General features: G+C 39.3%; 1 protein-coding gene and 1 pseudogene across 1 annotated transcript; both read left to right on the forward strand.

The window, feature by feature from the left end:
* Positions 1–8,156: 8,156 nt before the first annotated feature.
* On the forward strand, positions 8,157–12,351 carry LOC149156928 (eukaryotic translation initiation factor 3 subunit A-like; annotated as a pseudogene).
* Positions 12,352–12,391: 40 nt separating this feature from the next.
* Positions 12,392–13,653, forward strand: LOC149156929 (uncharacterized). Its single transcript, XM_089444915.1, has 4 exons — positions 12,392–12,421; positions 12,544–12,745; positions 12,878–13,438; positions 13,535–13,653. Exons 1-4 carry the CDS (start codon positions 12,407–12,409, stop codon positions 13,651–13,653), a joined length of 897 nt encoding a protein of 298 aa, XP_089301041.1. The 5' UTR covers positions 12,392–12,406.
* The last annotated feature ends 485 nt before the right edge of the window (positions 13,654–14,138 follow it).

A 14,138-nucleotide genomic window follows, 5' to 3' on the forward strand; every position in this document is an offset into this window, starting at 1 on the left:
GGCCACAAAGAATGCTGAAAGGATCCGCGACAATAAATATTCTGGGTGTTCATGGAGATGAACCTCAGAATGGGGATCAACCGCAAGCCACAGTTGTCGCCCACTGTCTACGACAACCTGTAGAGTTTTGCGGAATTTAAAGCAGACATCCATGGTATATACATCAGAGCACGCAAAGACCCGACCAAACAATGGAGGAAGCTACCCTTTGTCACCACAGACGATGTCATCTTTAACATCTTGGAAATGTGGCTGCCAGAGTGGCACGCCCCTGACCTCGCGAAAATAGAGAAGTCGGCAACACAAAGGCAGAAAGAAGAAGCCAAACTGTGCATGGCCCAGTTGGCAGAGAAATGAAGGAAGGAGGCAATAGCAGGCGAAGCATGGATGGCACAGGACGTTGCACAAATAGTAACTGAAATGGAAAAGGTAGCAACAACAGTAGCACAGGAGGCAGCCGTGAAGGCGTGCGAAGGCAAAAGTCGCCTTCTCATGGGCATGAAGCAGAGGAAGAAGGGGGAGGCGCAAACCAGCAAACCGTGTAAATACAGTTGAAGCGAATGCACCAGACCGAGCGGACAAGGTCGCGCAAGAAGTTTAAGGCATCAAAATTGTCTATGGACCCAATCACCCTTATCGAGGGTGATTTTCACGATATCGATGAAACATTGCGTGATGTCACCTCCAAGGCCCTCCAGGATTTCATGCTGGAGATCCAGATTGTGTTGGAGGTCCTCAGGATGCAGCTGCAGGAGTTGCAGGTGCGCACTCCTCAGCAGGGAAAATTTTAAGGATGGAAATTTATTTTAAAGTTTCGAAACCTTGGCCAATATCATCGGTACATGACATGCAATTTGTAAAATGTTTGGCAATGTTTTTGTAAAAGTATTCAAGTTTCTATTAATTTAATATAATCTCTATTTAAAATTGTGGCGATTTTTAAGGTAAAAGATTTTTATACTATAAAATTTGGGCGAATAAGATTTAGAAAAAATGTAAATTAACGATTCTTTTTTTCGAAAAAACATGGAAAATTAACCCATTTGTGAATATTAGCCCCTAAAATTTTCCCTCCTCCTCAGGTTGGTACCCTTTCAACCAGCCTCGCAGTTGGAACAACGACAGCCGAACAGATGACGCGCGCCCAAGTGACGAATATCATCATGTTGCTAGAAGGGGCACTAGTGATAGAAAATGAGGCTGACAGGCCTACAATTAGCGCGATGAAGGGTCTCGACATCAACCTGGCTGTGCTCCCACTGGATACCTTATACGTTCTGCAAGATGGGATAACGACAGAATTGTGGGCTAGGGAGAGCCGCGCACTACAAGTCATCAGCGAGTAGAAAATAAATATGGAACAGTTGAGCTTGCAGCGCGACGAAGTGGTGTCATAGAATCGACAGCTGGAACAGGTAATAGATGACGCTGGTCAAAGCATCCTGGAATTTGCCATCCCAACGGACACTCCAGCAGAGGCGCGCATCCTCAGGTTAGCAGCAGCAGTACGAGAGGCGCGGGAGGAACTGACAAAGGTTCAGCTGGAGTTGAACCTCCAGATCACCGAGCTGCGGTTAAAGGCATAGCCGTCCACCCCTCTGGAAGTCAGAGAATAGCGCGCTAGCGCTATTACAGCAGGATTGGATGAAATTGACAGTGTAGTGCAGGACTACACCAGCGTGTTGGAAGAGTCATTGGAAGTCTTCATAAGTTTGCAGGAGGATCCCAACATCTAGCGCTTAGAGACAGAGGCGCGAGAACTCTAACAATAGTTTTATAGTGTCAAAGGAACTACTTAGACGGTGGCCCTCACCCAGAGGCTCTTGTGGATGCAGCAAGCCAAAACACTGAAGGAACAGGTGGACGCGGCATGACTCAATGAAGTAGTACTAAAGGTGCGCGTTCAACCTTGGATCGATGAGGCCTTCACTGTCACGACAGCAATTGAAGGCAAGCTCGCAAACATGCAGGGGGTACACATATAGATGTAGAGAAGCACTTCCGACAACGTGGTCCCAGAACAACGCATGCAGCAGATCCAGCGGGCAACAGCTGAGTTCACTGCCGACCTGGCCGCAAGTTTGAGTAGATTTGGAGGGACTCCATGCAAAGATCTCTATGTCAATAGAGTGACTCGAGGGCGAGTCATGATGTTTGTGTTGGGGGCCTGTTGGGTATGGAATCCCCCAAGACAGTTTTGACCGAATCTTTTTTTAAAAGCTCCGCGAATTGCGGACATGGGGCACGAAATTATAATAGAGTCATAGGGTTGTCCACCCTAGTTTTTATAATGTAATGTCGGCTGGATAGACCTACCCATGGTACGTGGACCATGGGATTGTATAAATAGAGCGAGGCTGTAAGTTGTAAAACATATCAATATCAAGATCAACACGGAAGTTTGAGTCTAAGTATAGAGTATGTCTTTGGGTCGTAGAGTAGGAGAAGGTTTTGCAACTGAGTGCGCAGAGGCCTAGTAGTCCGCAGGTGAGTGTGCGGACCCATGTAACTGAGTGCGTGGGGCAAGATGAGTCTGTAATAGTTGGAAGAATCAATAAAGAGAAAGTTTACCATATTTCTATGCATCTTTTCCTGTTTCAATATATGTTTGGGTATAATTTGCAAATATACTGTTTATATGATGTGCAAGCTTATTTGAATGTTTTTCATAACTAATTATAACATAAGGTGTCCAAATACGTGAAGTTAATTAACTGGTATAAGAAGATAAGTAAGGTTGCAGGTAATAGCCCCGAGTGTGGCTCTAGCAGCGCGGAAGCTCCATAGTCCCTGGTTAGGGCTATGTGAAGGCAATATATCGGGGCATAAGGGACAAAGAAGAGCGCGAAGTGACCTATGAGTAGGGACACCCAGTGAGACCAGTCCAACCCCTTAGACATCTCAAGGGTGCGGAAACCTAGTTCTAGCACCCTCCCATACTACTTCGAGTGAGACCTTAGTCCACGCTCTACAGGCTATTGCATTAAGGGCTAGTAGTACCGGGATTTGCTTGGCTAAATTAACTTCGAACTTGGGTCAGGCCCCAATAAGCCAACACACTCCCTCACAATAAGAGAGGCATTCTTCACAGGTCCAAGCTTCTCCACGAAGTACACAAACTTCATTCTGGATAGAGGCTTCGTAAGAAAATCAACTATCTGCTCATTACTGGAGATATACTGGAGCTTCACTGCTCCCGTTTGCACCATGTCTTGGAATGAAGAGGTGCTTGATCCAATGTGATTCGATATATCATCATGGTTGTCTCCTGTAATTGATAAATACAGTACCACAAACAACCTTTGAAGCTACACTGTCGTTGAGTTGCCAAATTGCCATTATTTTCACCATCAAATTCTTTCCTTTGTGATCACCCCTTCAATCATTTATTTTCATTTTCATCACAATCCTTCATAATAAACCTTGATAATTTAATAAGCATCAAGTAGTTAATTTTCATGCATTTCGTTTATTTTTAATGAATTAAGAAAAATTTTGTTTGGTTTTACTAACGATAATTTTCTAAATTAATCTCTGTAGCTATCTCTGTGATCGAGGTAGTACCACCATTGTTGAAGAAAATATGGCATGTGGACTTAGTTTCTAAAAGCTCTAATATGGATTTTTGATTGTCAAATTCCACCCAGCTTGTATGTGTGAACCTTCAGTAAGAGATTAAAGGAATACCTGACAATTTTGACTAGTCAACATCCAATCAATTTTGACCAGTAAAATTTCAATTTTGAGGAAGGTTGAAAGGGTGGGGTGACCATGTGTCCAGATAAAAAATGTATCATCAACAAAGCAATATCAATAAATAGGGTTTTTGGAAGATCTAGCAAGGGCTAATTCTTTAAAATGTTCCATAAAGATGCTGGCAATAGTAGGGAAAATGAAAACCCCATGGGTTTAGTCTATTCATAGCAGATCTCTTTAAAAGTAAAGAAGGTTGATGTAAGGAAAATGTTAATGAGGTTGAGACTTTTAGGGCCTATAAGGTTGGAGAGCATGGTAAGGGATTCAAGGATAGGGATCTTGGTGAATAGACAAAAACATTAAAACTAACCGTAATATCATTATCATCAAGTATAAGATGTTGATATTTTTCAATAAAATTAGAAGAAACTTTGATAACGGAGGGGAAACCCGTGCATCTCTTGAAGTAGCATAAGAACTATGAATGATCATTGAAATATACATTCACAAATTCATGTATTTAATTAACAAGAAATGTTGACATATGTAACCTCACAAGTGAAGTACATCTTGAAACTCTGGCATATCTAGTGTGACACCTATACTATACAACATTGAATAATGACATTCCCTACAACTTAGTTTCTTATGCAAGCAACCCTTGCAATATAGTAACTATATTCATAGAGCTCAAGTCTATACAACAAAGTTCACCAAGTCGTAAATTATTGTACAAACCAATTGAATTCCAAGAAAGGGAACCATAGCCTCATAATATGTACTTAAACTTTGTTGAGTAAATTTGTGAAGTTTTGGATTTTTCATGTAGATATGTGTATTAGTCTTAATTATTTGTAAATGGAAATGTTTGCTGATATATACGAAAACAACCCTCAATCTTAAAATATATCTCAAAGAAATAAAGGCTCCTAAATAATTTTATGGTTTTCATATTCAAATATCTTTTAAATTTTATAACCTTAGCATTCAACTTAAATATAATCAAATTAAATACTATACAGATTGAGAAAGTGAGAAAGTGAGACATAAATCATGAACTTATACTTCCCCATATCCAAATTTAAAAGCCAAGACACATCCTTATAATTTAGAGAAGTTGTTTATCAGCTCATCAAATCTATTATTATTATTATTATTATTAGAAATTTCTAATTTTTGATGACAACTGATTATTTAGAATAAACAATACAACAAAGGAGATGAACTATTCAGATCAACTGATCATTTGAAACCAAAGTCAATAAATATGTATTTCCTCTGTCACATAAAGGCATATTTAACCTAAAAATCAAGCAATGCAGTTGTAATGAAGAAAATAACTTCTACAACTTATTCAGACTATGAAGTTAATCATGTCGATTTCTCCAACCATCATTATATTACTTCAATAAATCATGTATTATGTAGTTGTTCGCCATTTCGACAATATTAATGGGTAGTCCTTTTACATTTGAAAGTTGGGCCTCGTGTAACTTCAACACAAAGAATATCAACACATGTTTTTTTATTAAAATAATCAAATAATGATAAAGAAGAAAATGAAAAACTATAGTGAGCTTGTTCCATTTTAGATCCAAACAGGTCGCTAGAATGAGGACACGCATCTACATGAGATGATCATGCTTCTAAAGGACCTTTTCTAGAAGAACACGTACAGTTAACAAGCGACTATCACACTATTCAACATAACCTATAGTCTCTGCGACAACTCCATACTGGCATGGTTTTCCTGGTTTTTCCCCATCGAATTAGAAGCCCTTTGGTCTAACTCTCTAGGATCCCCCACTCCACCATTGGCAAGGATTGATTCAGTACTATTTTGGTTGGAAGTTCATATTACCATTTACAATTAAGGAAACACTGTCTCCATTTAGGTGCATGCATTTCAAAATGCCACACCTTTGGCCTTTGTTGATGGTGATTTTGCAATTCCTTATGTTGATTTTCATTTTTCCATCTCAAATAATCAGTTTTCATTGTTCAAATTTCCCTTGAACTTTCATGAATACAAACTACAACAACAAAATATAACTTTGGGATCAACAAGAAGATGATAAGGGGCAATGGGCAAAAGTAAGTATAATGAGACACAATAAGATAAGGGAGACAAGCCAAATTAAATGGAGTATGAAAATAGACTGCCACTGATAATAAGGCATGGCATGTAGGTAGCTTTTGATTGGGATCATTATACCTCTTTAAGGAGCACAATGTGCAATCATTCTGGTGTTGCCAATGGAAACAATTGCACACCTAGAGATGAAGGCGAATCCACAGTGTAACCATAGTTTAGTTGAGACTTTTGGCCAACCCAAAATCATGGTGGATACTCATAAGAATTGAACTTGTGGTCAAATGTAATAGTACTTGATCATTTGAAATGCAAATGTATTATTATTGTGTTTTAAAAATTGAAATCAGTATTGATTATATTGAAAGAAAGTTGCAACCACAATGTGTAGTGGGCTTACAACTCAAAAAGAGAGACTCTAATACCAGGGATTCAAAAAGCCTCGAGATTTCAACAATACTACTTGCAAGCTGTGTAATTCTTACAATTATTTATACATCACCAAAAAGCTTATATATATAAACCTAATATACTGGCATGTCAACAAAACTATATGGCATAACATGAAAAAACCCAAATTTTAAAAGAAGACATGCCCATTGACGACTTCTTACTTGATGTTTGTGTAGAGATTGAGTTCAAGACTGCATTTTCATATACCATCTCTCCTTGGTTTTGTTGAATTGTTTCGTCATCTTTGAAAGCCAATAATCCTCGGAAATGATGACAAGGACTGGGAGATCCTATTAGGACCTAAAACCAGTTCATAAAGCATGTTATGGTATGCAACAAATTTCTCAAGTTGGTTGCTTTGGTTGCTCACCATTGCAGAAAAATTATGCATTCGTAGTTGTATGAGGTTCCAGTTGGGAAGACATCCTACTGCCGTAGTGGGAAAATGCAACTTGTAAGTTCTCAATCTGACAACCATTAGTCCACTAAATCTGAAAAAGATCGCGAAATTTGCACAGGATGCATTAATTGGAGTGTCTATGGCCCTCTTTGTTGGGTGCAAGTGTGCAAAGGGGTTCAAAGCCAAAGACAATGAAAGAGACAAAAAAAGTCCAAAATGAATGAAACAAAAGAGGAAACCACCAACTGAACTAGAGAGAAACAGAGAACGTGCCACTACATAGAACAAAAAACATGCCTAGCCCAAAAAGTAGATTCTTATCCAAGTTAGAAGGCAGAGCGTGCAAAGACCTTACTATGCTTTCTTAACAAATACTTCAACATAAACCATTAAGAAAACCTCACCTTTGTTATGCGTGAATATCTCTTTAGGTTTAAAGACTCTCTCGTCGCCATGATTGAAGAAATGAGGGGTTTACAATGAGAGGGGGTTGTATTATTTCCTCCCTCATGTGCTTTAATGCACTATGCCACTTGTCCTTCTTCACTATCGAGTGCATGCCAATTCTAATGTTTCGCTGGAAGGTTGGAAACAATTGGTGGGAGAGAAACAAAAGTAGGAATCCTCCCATTTAGACTCAACATTCCACAATTTAGAAAAACTCTTTTGTTTTCCATTGAGTTTACCAGGGTATTGAAGATCTGAAGCACTTGGAAGAACCCTATAGAACCCTCAGTTCTTAGGATCATCCCAGAGAGACTTGTGTTATGAGAAAATTATGGTAGGATTTGACATTTGGAAATTTGTAAATGTATTTCTTATCTTAATTTCTGGATATATCAAGGATGGAGAAGGTTTGAAAATAAATCCAAGTATAATTTTTATTTTGTTGCTTAAAAGGTTTGAGAAAAAGAGTTCAAGACCTATATGGATCTATACTACTTTGTTATATGCATATTATAGTAATTAATGATATTTTTCCTAAATCATCATCATATAATTTTAACATATATATATTTTCCAAAAAAACTCGCACGATCTTTACCCTTCTTTAGAATATTTAGATGGAGAGTGGCTCAACTCGTAGCCATAACAATGATTAATTGATGATAAAAATATGTGAAGTCGGCGGATTGCAAAAACCTCTCAACTTTATATTATTATTCATATATAATGAAATGATATTTTTAAGTCCAAGACACAAATAGTGTAAGTAATTAAAGTTGAGTCTGAAATCATTAACCACCTCAAACTCAAAATCAAAAGCTCGCTTGCTCGCGCTCAACTCTCTGTTGCTTCCGGCAAACGACGCGACCTCGTTTACCTCTCCTTGGGCCGTAATCTGCGTCTCAATCGGTTCGGCCTCCGAATCGTTGTACGGTGCTATACAGTGGTTTTTTGGCACTGTGGGTCAATCCCCTAAGTTTGGGGCAATCCTGCTCTAAGTTGTTTGTATAGCCCTGAGGTTACCAGTAAGTTGTCGGGCTTTTCGTTGGTTTTCTGTTGTTTATCTCCATGGCGACTTTTGGCAACCCCGAAAATGCTCTCAAGAGGGCCGAAGGTAACTGTTGTTATTTATGTAGATATAGATTTAGTTGTGCATGTAGGTTGTTTGGACATAAGTAGAATTAGTGGTATCATTTTTTTTTTCAGATTTGAGTTGGAATATTGTACCAAGGTAACTATAAAAAAATATGTAAGCAGAGAAGAAATTTGTGTGAAACTTAACTTTTGAGTAACTAACTTTGTTGATGTTATTGTATGCAGAATTGGAGAATGTTGGGCGGAAAGAGGCGGCATTAGAAGCTCTTCATGACTTGATAACGTCAAAACGACATAGATATTCATGGCAAAAACCTCTTGAAACAATAATGTTCAAATATGTGGAACTTTGCTTGGAACTGAGGCGTGGCAGGTTTGCAAAGGATGGGCTTATTCAGTATCGTAATGTATGCAAGCAAGTTAATGTGAGTTCATTGCAGGAGGTTATAAAGTATTTCCTGCATCTGTCTACTGAGAAGGCTGGTGGAGCAGTAGAGGCTTCTGGCCGGATGGACTTGGATCATGTGGAGGACTTAGAGGCAGAGAAGAGGCCAGAGGACTTGATGCTCAGTTGTGTGAGTGTCAGTGGAGAGAAAGAGCAGGAGCTTGTTACACCCTGGCTTAAGTTTCTGTGGGAAACGTATAGGACTGTGCTCCAAGTACTTCGCAACAATTCGAAGGTGGAAGCGTTATACGCTGTAAGTCTACTTGTAGTTTCCTTTTCTTTTTTGGGAGTGTGTGTATTAATTGTTGTTCTTAACCAATTTGGATGCATTGTCAAGCTGGATTGACCGTGGCCTATCTGGTTTTAGAAGCTTAAGTACTGGTTTTTTCTGGTTATGGCAAATGTGGCAGAATTTTGTTCTATAATATCATTAATTAATTACAACAGAGACTTGTCTGTCCTCCTAATTAAGATGACCTGTTACCGGGTATAGCAGCTGCTGCGCCGGTATATGTATATTGGATTAGTTTTAATGCGTAATACAAATTTTACAAAGATATTTTTGGATTTGGGTGGCTGACTACAATATTCGTAATTGGATGGATGGATGGATGCACAGATGACTGCACAGCGAGCCTTCCGTTTCTGTTTGCAATATAAGCGGACAACAGAGTTCCGCCGGCTTTGTGAAATAATTCGTAATCACCTGGTCAATTTGACTAAGTACAGGGATCAAAAAGACATGCCTGATCTCAATCTACCTGAGACTTTGCAGCTTTACCTTGATACAAGGTTTGAGCAACTGAAGGTTGCAACCGAGCTTGAGCTCTGGCAGGTTGGTGAACTTTTAACTAGTTTTAAACTTGTCATTTTCATGCTTTGCCTTGTAGTGTTAGATTAATGACAGACATGACATGGTTGGATGGATGTGCAGGAAGCTTTTCGGTCGATAGAAGATATTCATGGTGTTATGTGCATGGTTAAGAAGACTCCCAAGCCCCAAATGATGGCGATTTACTATTCAAAGCTAACAAAGATATGCGATTTACTATTCAAAGCTAACAAAGATATTTTGGATATCAGAAAGTCATTTGTATCATGGTTATGCATGGTACAAGCTGTTTATCCTTCAAAAAGATACAATAAAAACTTGACCCACAAGGATTTGCAGTTGATGGCATCATCTGTCTTGTTGGCCGCCATTTCTGTTATGCCCTACGATCACAAGCAGCATGGAGCTCACCATTCTGAACTGAAAAATGAGGAGGAGAGGAGTTTAAGAATGGCCAGCCTTTTGGGATTTAGTTTGGATCCTAAAACGGACAACAAAGAAACGGTAGGATCCTAGTCTAGTTTAAATTAGGTGGTGTTCAAAGATTTCTGCTTGCTTATTTATGTATGTACCTAGAGTTCTTCCATTTTCTCTACTGATATATAAAATCTCTTTCTTTTTGTTTGTTTTTTCAGTTGTCACGTTTGGCCCTTATTTCTGAATTGGTGAGCATAACAAGTTCAAAAGTTATTATTGAAATTATTGAAATTGAAATTGAAATGCCTCTTTTAAAAGATTTCTCTCTTCTCTGCAGCATGCAGTACATTTCTTTTTCGTCTTGAGTACATGCTACACGATTTTTTGTGGGTACACAATCTTTTGTAGGTAACCGGTCTCTTTATTGTGTGTCAGGTTTCCAAAGGTGTCATGACATATGTTCCGCAAACTGTCAAAGATTTGTATCATCTACTGGAAATTGATTTCCACCCTTTGGATCTCGCTGACAAAGTTCAGGCTTTGCTAGGCAAGCTCTCTGAACTTAGTGACAAATTGTCTTCAGCTTCGCCTGTCCCAGAAGTGCAGCTGGAGCAATACATTCCTGCTTTACAAAGGCTAACTACTTTGAGAGTGTTACAACAGGTGATTGTTCAATTTAGTACCTACTTTCATTGTTTCAATATGAACTGTTTACTGCTTTTTAGTGTGTGATCAGATCCTGTGATTTGTAAATGTGAACACTAAATTTACAACTTTTGGCATTCATGGGAGTAATTATTCCTCTTCCTCTTCTTCTGTTTAATTCATGCTTTTGTATTACGGTGGCAATTCGATCTGTTTCTCTCTGTGTTAAAGTGTCTACAGTTCTGATTTGTCTACTAAAATGTAAATGTAAATGTAGAGAGAGAGAGAGAGTTTGAAGCGATTTTAAATTAGGTTAACCCTTGATTAATGTTGCAGGTATCACAAGTGTATCAAACCATGAAAATCACAGCCCTTTCGAGGATGATACCATTTTCTGATTTTGCTGACGTGGAGAAGCTGAGTGTGGATGCTGCCAAGTGCAATTTCTTACAGTTGAAAATTGACCATTTAAAAGGCATTGTCCAATTTGGCAGTCAGGTGAAGTAGTATTTGGTATTTTTGAAAATTTTCATTATTTAGAACACAAAAGGCTAATTAATGCGTCTATGTTCATGCATAATTCGAGATTTATTGCTCTTAGTAATTCTAGGATATAGTTGTAATTTAGTTGGTGGATTTAATATTGGTGCAGGACCTTGAGTCGTGGGACAAGATTCGGAATCATTTAACTATTCTTGCGAAGCGCTTAAACAAGGGTAGGAGCCTTATACATGAAGGTATTGAGAAAGTCGCCAAAGCTCCTCAACATGATGACTTGCCGGTATTGCTTCAAGATATAGAGAAAGAGCATAGCAGGCTACTTGCACGCAAAGTATTGATTGAGAGGCGCAAGGAGGAGCATGAGCGGCAGATGCGTGAAATGGTATGTTCCAGATTTGCAGCAGCTAATTTTTTTTAGCTGTTTGAGTGTGTGTTGATTGTTGGACTAGTGTGTGTGTATCGGGATGGATAAATAACTTACTTTGCTTTTTTCACTGTTATGGTATGGTATTGTGAAGGAACGAGAAGAAGAGTCCAAGAAATTGAAGCAACAAAGAATAATTGAAGAAGCGGAAGAGAAGAGACGTGCGTTTGAGTATCAAAAGAGAAAGGAGGAGAGAATTAGGAGGGAGATTGAAGAGAAGGAATCGGAAGAAGCCAATTCTTTAATGCTTCAACAAGCTGAGAGAAGGAAAGGGAAGAAGCCCAAAAATCCTGCTGCGATTGCAATTGCTATTGAAGGGGTATGTATGCATGCAGTATTAATTATGTATTATGGAGTATTTGCGTACTTATATGGTTCTCTTAATTATGCCATGCCTTAATGTAAATGTTAGTGGCAGAGAAGAGGAGGAATTCTATGCATCGCATGAAATGTTAGTTTTCTCTATGGCAGAGGAAAGATACACTTACGTCATTATTCTTTCTTCTCATTATTCTCCCACAGGAAAAGGTCACAAAACAGATGGTCATGGAACAGGCTATGCAAGAGCTACTTAATAAAAGGCAGGAAATGGAGCGCAAATTCCACAAACTAGAAAAAGCTAGGGATTACTTGGAGAGGGCCAAAAGAGAAGAAGAAGCCCCTCTGATTGAAGCGGCCTATCAAAAACACTTGGTAGATGATGAAATTTTCTTCCAACATCGACAACAGGTGAGCAATGCATGATCTTGACTTTCCCAGTCCAACATTAATATTACCAAGTTTGAGAATATTGGATTATTTAAAACTGAATTGCTTCTGCAATTTTTAGCCTTTTAATCTGCACGGGTTCGGTGGGGCTCTTTTTAATATAATACAAGTTTGTGCAATGACAGCAAGGAATTGAAGAGAGAAGACAACAACACGTTGCAGATGTTGCGCAGAAGAAGAGGCTTATACGAATGTTGAGCGACAAGGTAGTGTTTTGCATTTTTTAAATTTCCTACCCATCATGGCAGGAGGTGAGCTATTTTATTTTTTCCAGTGCGACGGACGGACGGACGGACTTATTTGGGTTTGTTTTGTTTTGATAACGCAGAATGTCTTTCACAATCAAGTAGTCAGCCGTCGTGAGGGAGAGTTTGAGAGACTGAAGAGAGAAAGAGAAGAGAGGGTTGCAGAGGTCCGAGCAATTAGGAAGCAGGAAAGAGAGATGCGCAGAAAAATGGAACATTACCGAAGGCAGGAGGCGGCGAGGTTGATCAAATTGAAGGAAGAGGAAGAAGGCCGCAAGCGTGAGGGTAAGATTGGGATTCAAGCTGCCATATGCTATTTCTATATAGTTAGATTGTGCTTAACTTGTAAGTGTGTTATGGTTTTTTATTTGTTTCCGTCTATGATCAACTGTTCATATATATATGTGTGTGTTACAGAGGAGGAAAGTAAACGCAAACAGGATGCAGAACGGAAAGCCAAGCTGGATGAGATTGCTGAAAAACAGAAGCAGCGAGAAAGAGAACTGGAGGAGAAGGAGAGGCTACAAAGAGAAGATTTGATCAAGGAGGAACAAATAGGTTCAAAGGCCGCCTCACAGCCAACGGCAAACAAATTTGTTCCCCGAGCTCTGCGCAAGGCGGTTGAATCAGCTGGCAGTACTGAAGCAGATAATGAGAGGTGGCGCCGTGGAGATAATCGCCAAAGCCACGTTCATGCAGGGAGAGATGGCCACCCCATTCCTACACTACGTGAAGCAGATGCGCCCGCTCAAGCTAGGGATAAGTATGCCCCTCCATCCCGTAAATATGAGCCACCTACAAAACGGACACAGACAGAGACACAGGGTAAATATGAACGTCCTCCAGTGGTTTCTGGAAGGCTTGAGCCACCACCAGGAGGACGGGATGCCCAGCAGGGACAGGGACAGGGTCCCCGTTATGGTCAACGACCAAAGTATGGTGCATTTGGATCTGGTAATACTAGGGACGAACGTGATCGTGATAGTGATCGTTGGGGAGCTAGTCGTGGTAATACTAGGGATGAACGTGATCGTGATGACCACCGTGGTAATACTAGGGACGAACGTGATCGAGATCGTTGGGGCGCTGGTCCTGACCATCGTGAAGGGCAACGTGATGGGGACCGATCGGCTATGGCTGCTGATAATTGGAGGCGTCCTTCAAAACTAAACCAACCTGACAGTCACAAGTGAAATATGCTGCTACCACAGCCCCTTAACCCACTCACAAGTGACATATGCTGCCCCCTCATCATGAATATAGATATGCATTTAGTTTCATAAACAGATGTGTGTGATATCTATTGAATCTGAATTTGATCGCCATTAAATGTATTGAAGTAACATAGTAGGTTTCTAACTTTATGTGTTTTAAGTTGGTGAATATAATGTTTTATTAATGTTTGTGTGGAGTCAACAAAGAATTTTATTGGTTGCATGTCATGATTAATTTATTTTCTCAAATTGTAAATTATGCTTAACTGTTAAAAGTCATATAAATGAATTTAAAAGTTTACATCATGGATCATTTTAAGTGACATAAACAGATGTGTGTGATATCTATTGAATCTGAATTTGATCGTCATTAAATGTATGGAAGGAACATAGTAAGTCTCTAACTTTATGTGTTTTAAGTTGGTGAATATAATGTTCCATTAATGTTTGTGTGGAGTCAACAA

The sequence above is a fragment of the Pinus tabuliformis genome, chromosome 9, assembly GCF_031772625.1.
Source record: "Pinus tabuliformis cultivar Carrire ecotype Pingquan chromosome 9, CPIR1, whole genome shotgun sequence".
In the NCBI taxonomy this organism is placed as follows: Eukaryota; Viridiplantae; Streptophyta; class Pinopsida; order Pinales; family Pinaceae; genus Pinus; species Pinus tabuliformis.

Excerpts from the sequence above, each read along its gene's own strand:
- LOC149156929 (XM_089444915.1), top strand. Across the intron at positions 12,746-12,877 it reads AGAAGGCCGCAAGCGTGAGG|AGGAGGAAAGTAAACGCAAA; the intron begins GTAAGATTGGGA and ends TGTGTGTTACAG. Across the intron at positions 13,439-13,534 it reads TACTAGGGACGAACGTGATC|ATCGTTGGGGCGCTGGTCCT; the intron begins GTGATAGTGATC and ends AACGTGATCGAG.